Consider the following 15,950-nt stretch of genomic DNA (forward strand, 5'->3'; position numbering starts at 1 on the left):
ATGTGATTTGGAAGACTGCCTTGACTTCTAATAAGAGACTGCCACTTTATGTGTGTTGATGTATCAAGACAGGTATTATTTCATAATAAAGTAGCATCTTTTATTTCTGTTCTTTGTTTTTTAGGTCTCTTTGCCAGCCTGGGGTTGGGGTGAGGGTGATATAATTTTTTGCATTTTTTTCCTCTGCATATTTTATTCATCTGATTTACATTATTATGACTATGCAGAAGTTTAAGCTCATTATGCATTGTACAGTAAAACCTATCTTGATAGACCACTGCAGTGTAAGACCACCTATCTTGAAAGACCATATTTTCAGTGCACAGATTTATTAATTATATAGTGGTATGACCTGTTATGAGAGACCATCTTCCTTGAGAGACCATATTTGTTTGATTGAAGGGGTGATCTTTCAAGAGAGTTTCTACTGTACTTGATTGTTACATTTTCTAATGGTTATATATAGCATAATGAGATAACTTGATTTTCATGTTTTCACCATAGTGTGTTTGGAATAAACTGTGCTAATGGCATCACTCAAACTTTTTCTGTTTGAAGATTTTGATATTTCTGTATCCATCAGTTGTGTTTGAGGAACTCGTTTGTTGATCTTGCAATAAACAGATTTGTATATATGCTTACCAGTTGTTCTTTTCACAGGTGCTGCCTGGATACAATGAGGTTTGTTGATTTGTTACTGGTTCTGTTGTTTGAGGGGAGGAAAGCTCTGCCCAAAGCTGGTATGGGTTCCACTGCTGGCCGCCTTCCCAGTCTCAGGCGGATGGACAGCTCAGGGGAGAGGTCACACAGACAACTGATAGACTGTATCCGAAGCAAGGACACAGATGCACTTATTGATGCTGTTGATAATGGTATATGTAGCTAATTACAGTACAGGACTGGATTATAAAGATGAATGCATATAGTGGTCAGTGACTAGAACAAACAATTTTGGGTCCATACAAACAAATTCAAACAGAGCAGTCTGATATTACTGTGAATGGATTGGGGTACAACTAAATGCTAAGTTACATCAATATTATAATTTATTAGAAGGATTGTCATATGGAACCATTTTACTTAAGCCTAATTCTTAAAGAAATAGTTAAATTCGATAGAAAGAGATTCCATTTATTAAATTTCTTACAACTTAAATCGTACAATAAAAGTTACAGTTTGGCAATAGCTGATCTATACTACGATTTTTTAATTAAAATGATGATGTAAATTAAAAAAGTTCACAAAATTAAAAATTACCAGATTTGGCTTTGTCATCATCTGATATGGGTTCAAAATCAAAATTTTTTGGCACATACAATTTGGATTTGCATAAGTCTGAAACTATTTCAGATAGGTTCAAGTATTTTATATATTTTTGCAGGTTTTGAAGTTAATTTCATGGATGATGTTGGTCAGACCTTGCTAAACTGGGCATCTGCATTTGGTACACAAGAAATGGTAAGTGCAAGTAGGTGGTACATTGTTGAATTGGAGCTCGTCTGTTTTTACTGTAGATGATACATAAAACTTTCCTCTGTGTGAAAGTTGCTTGTAAAACTCTGTTTTACAAATTCATTACCCGGTCATAAAATCCTTGGAGCACATCCACAACTTCACAAATCCACCCCTTCCTGGTTTGCATTTTGCAACAGAAGTGTTAAAATGACATCTGTTTCAAAAGATGGAAATCAGACAAGAGTGGCTTCCCCTTGGATAGAGGGATTGGTGCCAAAAATCTTCTCCATTCATCATTTGCTTTTTTGTTCTTGGCAGAAAGCATATTATTTTTTGGAGACCATGTAAAGCCAATATGAATTTTTGTATTTCACCATTTTGGTGATTTTGGAGAGTATTCTCAAGAAAGCTTACTCCAGCTATATTTCTGTCTGTTTCACACTCTAACTTCATCATAGATTAATATTTTGCACTTAATTTGTCTAACTTTGTGATATGTAAAGCGTTTTGGCACCATTTTAATGGTCTTGTTTAGAGTTCATAGAATTTCCATCATTTCAGCTCCAGTAAGTGACCTTGTCTATGAATTATGTCAAACAGTTGCCTGTTATTACGTGTTGTAAAGTCATGCATGTAATTTATACCAACATTTTTTTTGTATCATTAGCATCTTCACATTTAAGTTAGTGTGACTCTTGACCGATTTTACCTGTGCATGCCATTGTTCTACTCTCTGCATTTACAGGTGTCAGTACATTGGACAGGATTAAATGCATGTATTACAATGTTTCCAGTTAGACTAATGTCAACTATTTTACATGTATTTATGTTTTTTATAGTATAGTTTGGGTTATGCATGTCATATGTGCTCATGCTGGTCTGAAAATGTGAGGTTAACCATCATTATCACTGGCTAAGAACAATGAGAGTGTGAGAAGATGCACAGTCAAAGTTAGGAGTCTTTGTTTTGCCTCCATCTCTATGGACACTCCATTCCATGTTGCCACATGCATTTCAGAGCTGTGGAGCCCCGAGTGGTCTAGAGCGCTCTCCGTTACGGATCACTGCCATCTCACCTCTGTCTGCGTGGGTTTGAGTCTTGGATTTGGCTAATGTGGGTATGTGGGAAAGCTTGCCAGTAGCTTCTCGTGGGTCGGTGGTTCTTTCTGGGTTCTTCCTCCACCATTAATACTGGCTGCCATGTATAGCCTATTGTGTGCTGAAAAATGGCATTAAACCCTACAACAACAAGAACATTAAAGAGCTGTCATGGTTCACTGGCCTATCTGGACCATTAATATTCAACCATCACAGATGTAATTGCCTATGGTCATCTTTCAAAAGATAACCAATACCAGACTTAAACTAGATGGTAATGTCTTAAGATGACACCAGTGCCGGGTAAGTCTGAACATGTGCCTTCAACTGATTGGTATGGATATAGTGTTAAATTTTCCTGGTATAACTATCTCCTGTTTCAAGACATTGGGTTTGCTACCTGACCATGACAGTTCCAGCTGGTTTAGACCTTTATGCCAATTATATTGAGTATATTCAACACTAAATGGGTACTGTGATAGATTTTCCTGGTATGTTTATTCCAAGCATCATGACCCAGATAGCTCCTGGCACTTTGCCATGACAGTTACTGTGCCATCATTAACATGGATGCTAAGCATGTGGACACTAGAATTGGTGAACCATCTCATACAACTCTGTACCATGGAAGCATCATGGACTGGCACCAGACAGTTCCAGCAGCACCTGTTCCCTGATGCCTGGTACCAGCCCTGGCTACAGGTGATACATAGTGTATGCCCATAGAAAACAGCACCAGCATGGACAAACTCCCAGCTCTTATTCCCTGTCCACAAGACTCTTCTATCTCAAAACAAAGTTGCTCAACACTTCCTATCACCATGGCTGCATTTGTAAATCTTCGCCTGGTGGAAAGAGGTGCAATTCTTTCACTATTTGCTTAGGTAGCAGAAACCATGACAAAGTAGTTTTTGGATGGCAACAGGCCACAAAAGAGGCAAACCTCATAGCTCCAGTCACCAAAAGTCTTGACCTCTGTTTGTGAAAGAGATCGGAGAACAGGAAGGACATCCTCAACAAAATAGAGAATGCACCTTCCATTTGTTTTTGCTTGATGAACAACCAGTTTTCAATGGGCTACGAATGATTGAGCACAGGGAAGACAAGGATATCATATTTTCCAGTCAGCAAATAATGCCAAGTTTATAATTCCTTTCTGACTACCCAGTGGAAGGATTTCAGAATTTTTATACAGAATTGGAAACACTGCCCTGCTGACCTGTGGATGATTTAAATTGTTTCAGATGGCCTCCAGACCACGTATTGGGTCCTTCTCCCATTATCAATGACTCTTTTCAATAAACATGTCCCATAAGACCTTTTCAAGGAGACACCTACCAGCAAGAATCAAGATTCCTCAAGAAAAGGGCAGTTGAGATTCTACATGATGCAAACTCACCTGGATCATTCTCCAGATCTTGTATTTGACCAGAGGGACTCAAGGAATAAATAAACTTCCAGGCTGAGATTTGAATGTCTGAGCTAATGGTAGACACTACTCAGGTGCAGTTGTTCTAATGACACAACCTGGTTCTTTCCAACTATTTGTTCCCTCTCCTTTATGGAGCTGACATGGGTGAGGAAAAATGCAGTACCCTGTACTCATCATTAACTGAGATGCACTGACAATATCCACATCAACTATAAATGACTATTCCTAGTGCTGAAGGCAGGAATGCCAGATATAACCCCACAAGTGCTGGCTGCATGACTAAAAGGAGTTATTAAATCATTGTTCTCCAAAATCTGACAGGATCGGATACTCTGATGAAGATTTCAGCTCATGAAATACGAGCCAACTTCCATGAGCCTAGCCTTGAATGTTATATCTCATTTTGGGACATGACATAGTTGGCTTGCTAGCATGCCAAGTCTGCCTTCTCTAGGTTCCTTTTTCATGACATGGCCTTGCGAAGGAGAGAACAGAATCGCATTGGGTTAGTGGTAGCTGCATTATGACCACTCACCATTCGTGATTGCACAACCTTGAACCCAGATATGATTTGCCACTTTTGTTGCTTTTGCTTGGGAAACTTTTGATGGTGATAGAATAATCAAAGGAGACTCCAACAGGGATCTACTGTGCACGTATAACAAATTGTCTCTTGTTGTGCTAAATTAACATTGGGACAAGTTCATCTTTTAGTAGAGCATTCATGATCCATCTGGGTGACATGTGTAGAGGTAGGATGCTCAGCATTTCAACTTCCTTATCTACTCTTCCTATGTAATGTGATCAGTTAAGTCTATTTGACAGAGTAAGCAGCATTTTTTAAAGTAAAATTATGCTTCTCCAATAATATTTACTTGGTCACATTGCAAAGAATTCCTCACACCTTTCCCTGTAATGTGAGCATCCTTTAAGATGTTACTGAAGTAAAAAAAAAGTGGTTTAAGTTGGGTATAATTGTACCCACATATCCATTGGAAAATGGTAGTTAACCTGTATGTGTAATTCCCCCTTCTCCCCTCCCTCTGTCTCTCTCTCTCTCTCTCTCTCTCTATCTCTCTCTCTCTCTCTCTCACTCACTGCTCCGGTGGCCTAGTGGTTAGAGCATCCACCTCGAATGCAGGAGGTCATGAGTTCGATCCATGGCCGAGTCATACCAAAGACTTGCAAAAATGATACTAACAGCTGCCTTGCTTGGCGCTCAGCATTAAGAGGTTAGTTTTAGGACTGGTCGGCCTCATGTCAGGATAATGTGACTGGGTGGGACGTCATGCTACTTGTCTGTGACATGATGCCTTAGTGCTAGACATCACTGTAAACTGCCACACTGCAGACAATGTAGCGATATGACTGAAAAAATGTTAATGCTACATTAAAAATCCAAGTAACACACACTCTTTCTCCCACTCATTCTCTGTGTGTGTGTACATACATACATACATACATGCATACATACACATGTACTCTCCATTTTTTTTCTTGTCTTTCGGTTGGGGGAGGGGCTAGATTCAGAGGTAGCAAAAAAAATTATCCTAATATAATGTGGTCAGGTAAGTATGATCAACATAAATTGCTAAAAGTTTGCTTTCTCTTTTTGTACTACACTCTGTCTTATATTTATATTTATTTTTACTTTAAAAATATCATTTTTGTTATTCATAATACCATGTCAATAATTGTAGTATGGGATTATATTCACAGTTATTTTTTTCTAATTTCTGTTCTATTCTGTTTCATTGGTATCACAATTAGCAAATTAGTTTCAGATATGGAGATGTGTACATTATTTATTCAGTAACATTGTGGTGGACATGGCATTTGTTTTACTGTGGTCCCTATTTGATCAATAACAACATTGTTCCTTTAGTATTTTTAGATATATTTACTTTTCCCTTCTGTTTACCCCAGGTGGAGTTTCTGTGTGAGAGAGGAGCTGATGTTAACAGAGGACTGAGGTCCTCTTCCCTACACTATGCTGCCTGTTTTGGAAGACCACAGATTGTGAAGGTACTATTGTTAAAGATACAAGGATTCATATTCAGGCCTGCTTTTAGGTTCCTTCTAAGATAAAGCATAATTTTTACTCTTCGTGGGTTGGTTACTGTGATTTGCACTTAGACAGTGCACTTTTTCCAATTGCCAAGGCACTAAATAACCTGCTTTGTTACAAAACATTCTAACATTGCATAATTAGAAACGATATGGTAGCCAATAGGTAGTTTATTAGAGTCCCTCGTTTTACAATTTTTGTGTCACATATGCTACAATAGATGATGGCACATCACTATGAAACTTGCATACACTATAATGGAGTTTACATTTAGTTTAGCAACAGTTGTACTTCACTGAAATGCTATATGTAAAGTCTCACATTTTGATATATTTATGTATTCACCTACCAAATAAAGAGAACAAAAGAGTAACACCTGCTATGGAGATGCCAAACATTCCACTTCGGATAACAGTAATAGGGTATGCATTATGGGGCATTCTGCATCTAATAGAAAAATTAACTAGGTATTTTCCCAATGTTTCCATTTAATCCCTATTTTTGATTGGGGACTCAAACCACCAGGTGACAAACCTGCATCTTATTTTCAACCTTTGGCACTTACACCCCAATTGGTTTCCTTATCTCCATCCTGCTCTTTGCAGGTATTAGGAGATAAGGATGTTTGGACCTTACACAAGGCAGGAAACAAAGGATACTGCCTTTAGTCTCAGGAACTGTGTTATAAACCTTTTAGGTCTTCAGACATGTGAATTTTTTCCATTGTATAATGCTATCTGGGAAACAGAAAAATGTCAGTCATAAGTTGCTTCCTTATTCAACAATGTATGGGGAATTCCACAGAGACTGTCACAACGCCATGAGGTAGCCAGAGAGAAGAAGGGTTCATCTGTACCTTCTCTTGCCCTGTGGTCATACAGATTTCAGTGGTTAGTTACCAGGTTCACTGACCCACTTGGTCACTTATGCCTCCTGGTTTTGATTCATGAGCATCTCAAGTAGTTTTCTCTACAGGAACCTTGTCTCATATCCAAGTCAAGACTTCCATGCAACAAGCCACCACTTGCTCTCTCATTGGAGTTAGAGAACATTTGGGTTCGATGTTTTCTCTACAGGAACCTTGTCTCATATCCAAGTCAAGACTTCCTTGCAACAAGCCACCACTTGCTCTCTCATTGGAGTTAGAGAACATTTGGGTTGGATGTTTTCTCTACAGGAACCTTGTCTCATATCCAAGTCAAGACTTTCATGCAACAAGCCACCACTTGCTCTCTCATTGGAGTTAGAGAACATTTGGGTTGGATGTTTTCTCTACAGGAACCTTGTCTCATATCCAAGTCAAGACTTCCATGCAACAAGCCACCACTTGCTCTCTCATTGGAGTTAGAGAACATTTGGGTTCGATGTTTTCTCTACAGGAACCTTGTCTCATATCCAAGTCAAGACTTCCATGCAACAAGCCACCACTTGCTCTCTCATTGGTGTTAGAGAACATTTGGGTTGGATGTTTTCTCTACAGGAACCTTGTCTCATATCCAAGTCAAGACTTCCATGCAACAAGCCACCACTTGCTCTCTCATTGGTGTTAGAGAACATTTGGGTTGGATGTTTTCTCTACAGGAACCTTGTCTCATATCCAAGTCAAGACTTCCTTGCAACAAGCCACCACTTGCTCTCTCATTGGTGTTAGAGAACATTTGGGTTGGATGTTTTCTCTACAGGAACCTTGTCTCATATCCAAGTCAAGACTTCCTTGCAACAAGCTACCACTTGCTCTCTCATTGGTGTTAGAGAACATTTGGGTTGGATGTTTTCTCTACAGGAACCTTGTCTCATATCCAAGTCAAGACTTCCTTGCAACAAGCTACCACTTGCTCTCTCATTGGTGTTAGAGAACATTTGGGTTCGATGTTTTCTCTACAGGAACCTTGTCTCATATCCAAGTCAAGACTTCCTTGCAACAAGCCACCACTTGCTCTCTCATTGGTGTTAGAGAACATTTGGGTTGGATGTTTTCTCTACAGGAACCTTGTCTCATATCCAAGTCAAGACTTCCTTGCAACAAGCCACCACTTGCTCTCTCATTGGTGTTAGAGAACATTTGGGTTGGATGTTTTCTCTACAGGAACCTTGTCTCATATCCAAGTCAAGACTTCCTTGCAACAAGCTACCACTTGCTCTCTCATTGGTGTTAGAGAACATTTGGGTTGGATGTTTTCTCTACAGGAACCTTGTCTCATATCCAAGTCAAGACTTCCTTGCAACAAGCTACCACTTGCTCTCTCATTGGTGTTAGAGAACATTTGGGTTGGATGTTTTCTCTACAGGAACCTTGTCTCATATCCAAGTCAAGACTTCCTTGCAACAAGCTACCACTTGCTCTCTCATTGGTGTTAGAGAACATTTGGGTTGGATGTTTTCTCTACAGGAACCTTGTCTCATATCCAAGTCAAGACTTCCTTGCAACAAGCTACCACTTGCTCTCTCATTGGTGTTAGAGAACATTTGGGTTGGATGTTTTCTCTACAGGAACCTTGTCTCATATCCAAGTCAAGACTTCCTTGCAACAAGCTACCACTTGCTCTCTCATTGGTGTTAGAGAACATTTGGGTTGGATGTTTTCTCTACAGGAACCTTGTCTCATATCCAAGTCAAGACTTCCTTGCAACAAGCTACCACTTGCTCTCTCATTGGTGTTAGAGAACATTTGGGTTGGATGTTTTCTCTACAGGAACCTTGTCTCATATCCAAGTCAAGACTTCCTTGCAACAAGCTACCACTTGCTCTCTCAGTGGTGTTAGAGAACATTTGGGTTGGATGTTTTCTCTACAGGAACCTTGTCTCATATCCAAGTCAAGACTTCCATGCAACAAGCTACCACTTGCTCTCTTATTGGTGTTAGAGAACATTTGGGTTGGATGTTTTCTCTACAGGAACCTTGTCTCATATCCAAGTCAAGACTTCCTTGCAACAAGCTACCACTTGCTCTCTCAGTGGTGTTAGAGAACATTTGGGTTCGATGTTTTCTCTACAGGAACCTTGTCTCATATCCAAGTCAAGACTTCCTTGCAACAAGCTACCACTTGCTCTCTCATTGGTGTTAGAGAACATTTGGGTTGGATGTTTTCTCTACAGGAACCTTGTCTCATATCCAAGTCTTCCTTGCAACAAGCCACCACTTGCTCTCTCATTGGTGTTAGGGAACATTTGGGTTGGATGTTTTCTCTACAGGAACCTTGTCTCATATCCAAGTCAAGACTTCCATGCAACAAGCTACCACTTGCTCTCTCAGTGGTGTTAGAGAACATTTGGGTTGGATGTTTTCTCTACAGGAACCTTGTCTCATATCCAAGTCAAGACTTCCTTGCAACAAGCCACCACTTGCTCTCTCATTGGTGTTAGAGAACATTTGGGTTGGATGTTTTCTCTACAGGAACCTTGTCTCATATCCAAGTCAAGACTTCCTTGCAACAAGCCACCACTTGCTCTCTCAGTGGTGTTAGAGAACATTTGGGTTGGATGTTTTCTCTACAGGAACCTTGTCTCATATCCATGTCAAGACTTCCATGCAACAAGCCACCACTTACTCTCTCAGTGGTGTTAGAGAACATTTGGGTTGGATGTTTTCTCTGCAGGAACCTTGTCTCATATCCAAGTCAAGACTTCCTTGCAACAAGCTACCACTTGCTCTCTCATTGGAGTTAGAGAACATTTGGGTTGGATGTTTTCTCTACAGGAACCTTGTCTCATATCCAAGTCAAGACTTCCATGCAACAAGCCACCACTTGCTCTCTCAGTGGTGTTAGAGAACATTTGGGTTGGATGTTTTCTCTACAGGAACCTTGTCTCATATCCAAGTCAAGACTTCCTTGCAACAAGCTACCACTTGCTCTCTCATTGGTGTTAGAGAACATTTGGGTTGGATGTTTTCTCTACAGGAACCTTGTCTCATATCCAAGTCAAGACTTCCTTGCAACAAGCTACCACTTGCTCTCTCATTGGTGTTAGAGAACATTTGGGTTGGATGTTTTCTCTACAGGAACCTTGTCTCATATCCAAGTCAAGACTTCCTTGCAACAAGCTACCACTTGCTCTCTCATTGGAGTTAGAGAACATTTGGGTTGGATGTTTTCTCTACAGGAACCTTGTCTCATATCCAAGTCAAGACTTCCTTGCAACAAGCTACCACTTGCTCTCTCAGTGGTGTTAGAGAACATTTGGGTTGGATGTTTTCTCTACAGGAACCTTGTCTCATATCCAAGTCAAGACTTCCTTGCAACAAGCTACCACTTGCTCTCTCATTGGTGTTAGAGAACATTTGGGTTGGATGTTTTCTCTACAGGAACCTTGTCTCATATCCAAGTCAAGACTTCCATGCAACAAGCTACCACTTGCTCTCTCATTGGTGTTAGAGAACATTTGGGTTGGATGTTTTCTCTACAGGAACCTTGTCTCATATCCAAGTCAAGACTTCCTTGCAACAAGCTACCACTTGCTCTCTCAGTGGTGTTAGAGAACATTTGGGTTCAATGTTTTCTCTACAGGAACCTTGTCTCATATCCAAGTCAAGACTTCCTTGCAACAAGCTACCACTTGCTCTCTCATTGGTGTTAGAGAACATTTGGGTTGGATGTTTTCTCTACAGGAACCTTGTCTCATATCCAAGTCAAGACTTCCTTGCAACAAGCTACCACTTGCTCTCTCAGTGGTGTTAGAGAACATTTGGGTTGGATGTTTTCTCTACAGGAACCTTGTCTCATATCCAAGTCAAGACTTCCATGCAACAAGCTACCACTTGCTCTCTCATTGGTGTTAGAGAACATTTGGGTTGGATGTTTTCTCTACAGGAACCTTGTCTCATATCCAAGTCAAGACTTCCTTGCAACAAGCTACCACTTGCTCTCTCATTGGTGTTAGAGAACATTTGGGTTGGATGTTTTCTCTACAGGAACCTTGTCTCATATCCAAGTCAAGACTTCCTTGCAACAAGCTACCACTTGCTCTCTCATTGGTGTTAGAGAACATTTGGGTTGGATGTTTTCTCTACAGGAACCTTGTCTCATATCCAAGTCAAGACTTCCTTGCAACAAGCTACCACTTGCTCTCTCCAGTGGTGTTAGAGAACATTTGGGTTCGATGTTTTCTCTACAGGAACCTTGTCTCATATCCAAGTCAAGACTTCCATGCAACAAGCTACCACTTGCTCTCTCATTGGTGTTAGAGAACATTTGGGTTGGATGTTTTCTCTACAGGAACCTTGTCTCATATCCAAGTCAAGACTTCCTTGCAACAAGCTACCACTTGCTCTCTCAGTGGTGTTAGAGAACATTTGGGTTGGATGTTTTCTCTACAGGAACCTTGTCTCATATCCAAGTCAAGACTTCCTTGCAACAAGCTACCACTTGCTCTCTCATTGGTGTTAGAGAACATTTGGGTTGGATGTTTTCTCTACAGGAACCTTGTCTCATATCCAAGTCTTCCTTGCAACAAGCCACCACTTGCTCTCTCATTGGTGTTAGGGAACATTTGGGTTCGATGTTTTCTCTACAGGAACCTTGTCTCATATCCAAGTCAAGACTTCCATGCAACAAGCTACCACTTGCTCTCTCAGTGGTGTTAGAGAACATTTGGGTTGGATGTTTTCTCTACAGGAACCTTGTCTCATATCCAAGTCAAGACTTCCTTGCAACAAGCTACCACTTGCTCTCTCATTGGTGTTAGAGAACATTTGGGTTGGATGTTTTCTCTACAGGAACCTTGTCTCATATCCAAGTCAAGACTTCCTTGCAACAAGCTACCACTTGCTCTCTCATTGGTGTTAGAGAACATTTGGGTTGGATGTTTTCTCTACAGGAACCTTGTCTCATATCCAAGTCAAGACTTCCTTGCAACAAGCTACCACTTGCTCTCTCATTGGTGTTAGAGAACATTTGGGTTGGATGTTTTCTCTACAGGAACCTTGTCTCATATCCAAGTCAAGACTTCCTTGCAACAAGCTACCACTTGCTCTCTCATTGGTGTTAGAGAACATTTGGGTTGGATGTTTTCTCTACAGGAACCTTGTCTCATATCCAAGTCAAGACTTCCTTGCAACAAGCTACCACTTGCTCTCTCATTGGTGTTAGAGAACATTTGGGTTGGATGTTTTCTCTACAGGAACCTTGTCTCATATCCAAGTCAAGACTTCCTTGCAACAAGCTACCACTTGCTCTCTCAGTGGTGTTAGAGAACATTTGGGTTCGATGTTTTCTCTACAGGAACCTTGTCTCATATCCAAGTCAAGACTTCCATGCAACAAGCTACCACTTGCTCTCTCAGTGGTGTTAGAGAACATTTGGGTTGGATGTTTTCTCTACAGGAACCTTGTCTCATATCCAAGTCAAGACTTCCTTGCAACAAGCTACCACTTGCTCTCTCAGTGGTGTTAGAGAACATTTGGGTTGGATGTTTTCTCTACAGGAACCTTGTCTCATATCCAAGTCAAGACTTCCTTGCAACAAGCCACCACTTGCTCTCTCATTGGTGTTAGAGAACATTTGGGTTGGATGTTTTCTCTACAGGAACCTTGTCTCATATCCAAGTCTTCCTTGCAACAAGCCACCACTTGCTCTCTCATTGGTGTTAGGGAACATTTGGGTTCGATGTTTTCTCTACAGGAACCTTGTCTCATATCCAAGTCAAGACTTCCATGCAACAAGCTACCACTTGCTCTCTCAGTGGTGTTAGAGAACATTTGGGTTCGATGTTTTCTCTACAGGAACCTTGTCTCATATCCAAGTCAAGACTTCCTTGCAACAAGCTACCACTTGCTCTCTCATTGGTGTTAGAGAACATTTGGGTTGGATGTTTTCTCTACAGGAACCTTGTCTCATATCCAAGTCAAGACTTCCTTGCAACAAGCTACCACTTGCTCTCTCAGTGGTGTTAGAGAACATTTGGGTTGGATGTTTTCTCTACAGGAACCTTGTCTCATATCCAAGTCAAGACTTCCTTGCAACAAGCTACCACTTGCTCTCTCAGTGGTGTTAGAGAACATTTGGGTTGGATGTTTTCTCTACAGGAACCTTGTCTCATATCCAAGTCAAGACTTCCATGCAACAAGCTACCACTTGCTCTCTCAGTGGTGTTAGAGAACATTTGGGTTGGATGTTTTCTCTACAGGAACCTTGTCTCATATCCAAGTCAAGACTTCCTTGCAACAAGGTACCACTTGCTCTCTCATTGGTGTTAGAGAACATTTGGGTTGGATGTTTTCTCTACAGGAACCTTGTCTCATATCCAAGTCAAGACTTCCTTGCAACAAGCTACCACTTGCTCTCTCATTGGTGTTAGAGAACATTTGGGTTCGATGTTTTCTCTACAGGAACCTTGTCTCATATCCAAGTCAAGACTTCCTTGCAACAAGCTACCACTTGCTCTCTCATTGGTGTTAGAGAACATTTGGGTTGGATGTTTTCTCTACAGGAACCTTGTCTCATATCCAAGTCAAGACTTCCTTGCAACAAGCTACCACTTGCTCTCTCATTGGTGTTAGAGAACATTTGGGTTGGATGTTTTCTCTACAGGAACCTTGTCTCATATCCAAGTCAAGACTTCCTTGCAACAAGCTACCACTTGCTCTCTCATTGGTGTTAGAGAACATTTGGGTTGGATGTTTTCAGCGTGATCAACCGTATGCCTATTCCTTACTTTTCAGAATAATCCTTCAAATTCTAAGTCAGGACTCAGTCATCTTGGCTGATCCTGAACGTCCCCATGTGACATCAGTGGTCATGGTAAAGTTGTCTAGACTTGTTGGTGGACAACCCGAGGGAGTTGTTGCTGAGGAAGAATCTGCTGTCAGAGCACTGAGTATGGCTTCTTTATGACAAATTCTCAAAATTCAGGCCAGGCTCATCAAAAATGATGCGTTTTCAGAACTGTTTTAGGGGTAACAACAACAACATTGTCACTTTCAAGTCTTTGACTTTTATTGTTGGGAACAGCTTAGTACTGGTGGCTATTGCACCATGATTTCTGACATATTCAGACATCGTTGTAGAAGGGACATATGCATCCTATCAGATTCGTTGGTCACCTTTAATCTGAACAGGCTCCACTCACTTAGTATTTTTTTGTCTAAGTGGAAGTTTCTTTTGTTTTTACATGGCTAAACACAGATAAATTCATGCCTTTAGAAAATTACATGCCCTTTCAGTTGGGCAAAATTATCTCCAGTTCAGATTGGATGGTTGCTTGGTCCTTATGATGCAGCTAGATAGCTAAAAACTGGTTTTTAAGGCAATCAGAAAGAAGTCATCGATCCTTGGTTGATACATTGAGGAAGGAAGCCATGCAATACCTTGTCCATGCTCTTAATCATTCATGAAATTCATGGAGAAAAGTCCATGGGAGACCTTGTCCATGCTATTAAACATTGATGAAATTCATGGAGAAAAGTCCATGGGAGACCTTGTCCATGCTATTAAGCATTCATGAAATTCATGGAGAAAAATCCATGGGAGACCTTGTCCATGCTATTAAGCATTCATGAAATTCATGGAGAAAAGTCCATGGGAGTCCTTGTCCATGCTATTAAGCATTCATGAAATGCTTGGAGAAAAATCCATGGGAGACCTTGTCCATGCTATTAAGCATTCATGAAATGCTTGGAGAAGAGTCCATGGGAGACCTTGTCCATGCTATTAAGCATTCATGAAATTCATGGAGAAAATTCCACAGGAGACCTTGTCCATGCTATTAAGCATTCATGAAATGTTTGGACAAAAGTCCTTGGGAGACCTTGTCCATGCTATTAAGCATTCATGAAATTCATGGAGAAAAAGTCCATGAGAGTCCTTGTCTATGCTATTAAGCATTCATGAAACGTTTGGACAAAAGTCCATGGGAGGCCTTGTCCATGCTATCAAGCATTCATGAAATTCATGGAGAAAAGTCCATGGGAGACCTTGTCCATGCTATTAAGCATTCATGAAATTTCATGGAGAAAAGTCCATGGGTGACCTTGTCCATGCTCTTAAGCATTCATGAAATTCATGGAGAAAAGTCCTGGGGCCCATCAATGCCTCATGTGTTTTTGGGGTGGAAAAGAGCATATGACTATGCAGGTCATAGTGTCTTGTTTAAAGTGGGTCATGTGTTTGGTGTTCTCTGAGGTTTCAGACGACCTGATATATCTCATGAAAAGTTTAGCTGATACGATTTGAGTGATCTCGTTTGCCTGACATTTGAATGCAACATTTTGACCTGAGACATAAAATCTGTTGACTAGCACAAACTGTGATCCTTCTCAAGTTTCTTTCTCTGAGATCAAGAGTTTTACAGAATAGAATTGAATCTGGTTTAGTGGTGGCAATCCATGCAACCACCAAACCTACTTATCATAGTTACAACTTTCTCATGGACATTAGTTTAAGATTTCACTGTAATTGCTTAGATTTTTCTTTTTAAAACTTACTATTTTATTCTAGGTATGAATTTACTGACATCTTGTGTTTCATGATTGTCAGTTGTGCTGCCATAATGAATGTAGACTGTTTTATCTTTCATGCGGGAACTACAGCCATGTTCCACTTAAAAGATACCTGAGGTAGAGGTTGGATGCCTAGCATTTACTGCTAGTACCTATATTTGGTAAAATTAATGTGATCGGAGAATATATTTGACAGAAGTAAATAAAATATGATTAGGAATACTTCCTTGATCAGATCTATTGAGATCACTCACACCTTGCAATGCGAGCATGTGAGCTCCCATGTTGATGTGTTTTGCTCATGTTTAAATTGATAATGTGGTATATAGGTAGTAGTCTTGTGGTGGAACCAAATCCACATTTGTCTGGTCACAAGTTCAGTGCCTGAACCACTGAGCTTCTGCAGCACCCTTGGGTGCAGATCTCAGTGGTCTCAAAGTAATGACAGCTAGGCAGGACAGGGT

At 40.5% G+C, this 15,950-nt stretch overlaps 1 protein-coding gene across 5 annotated transcripts in view; it reads left to right on the forward strand.

Moving 5' to 3' along the window:
• The window catches only part of LOC149804628 (E3 ubiquitin-protein ligase HECTD1-like), a 212,023-nt gene that overhangs the window by 61,486 nt on the left and 134,587 nt on the right, over positions 1-15,950 (forward strand). For all 5 annotated transcript variants that reach the window (XM_089942605.1, XM_089942598.1, XM_089942612.1 and 2 more), the window contains exons 6-8: positions 661-872; positions 1,382-1,458; positions 5,912-6,010. In XM_089942605.1, the coding sequence (XP_089798731.1) occupies positions 661-872; positions 1,382-1,458; positions 5,912-6,010 (388 nt within the window). The remainder of the gene's footprint in view (positions 1-660; positions 873-1,381; positions 1,459-5,911; positions 6,011-15,950) is intronic.

The sequence above is a fragment of the Sinohyriopsis cumingii genome, chromosome 2 (assembly GCF_028554795.1).
Source record: "Sinohyriopsis cumingii isolate HCF-2022 chromosome 2, ASM2855479v2, whole genome shotgun sequence".
NCBI lineage: Eukaryota > Metazoa > Mollusca > Bivalvia > Unionida > Unionidae > Sinohyriopsis > Sinohyriopsis cumingii.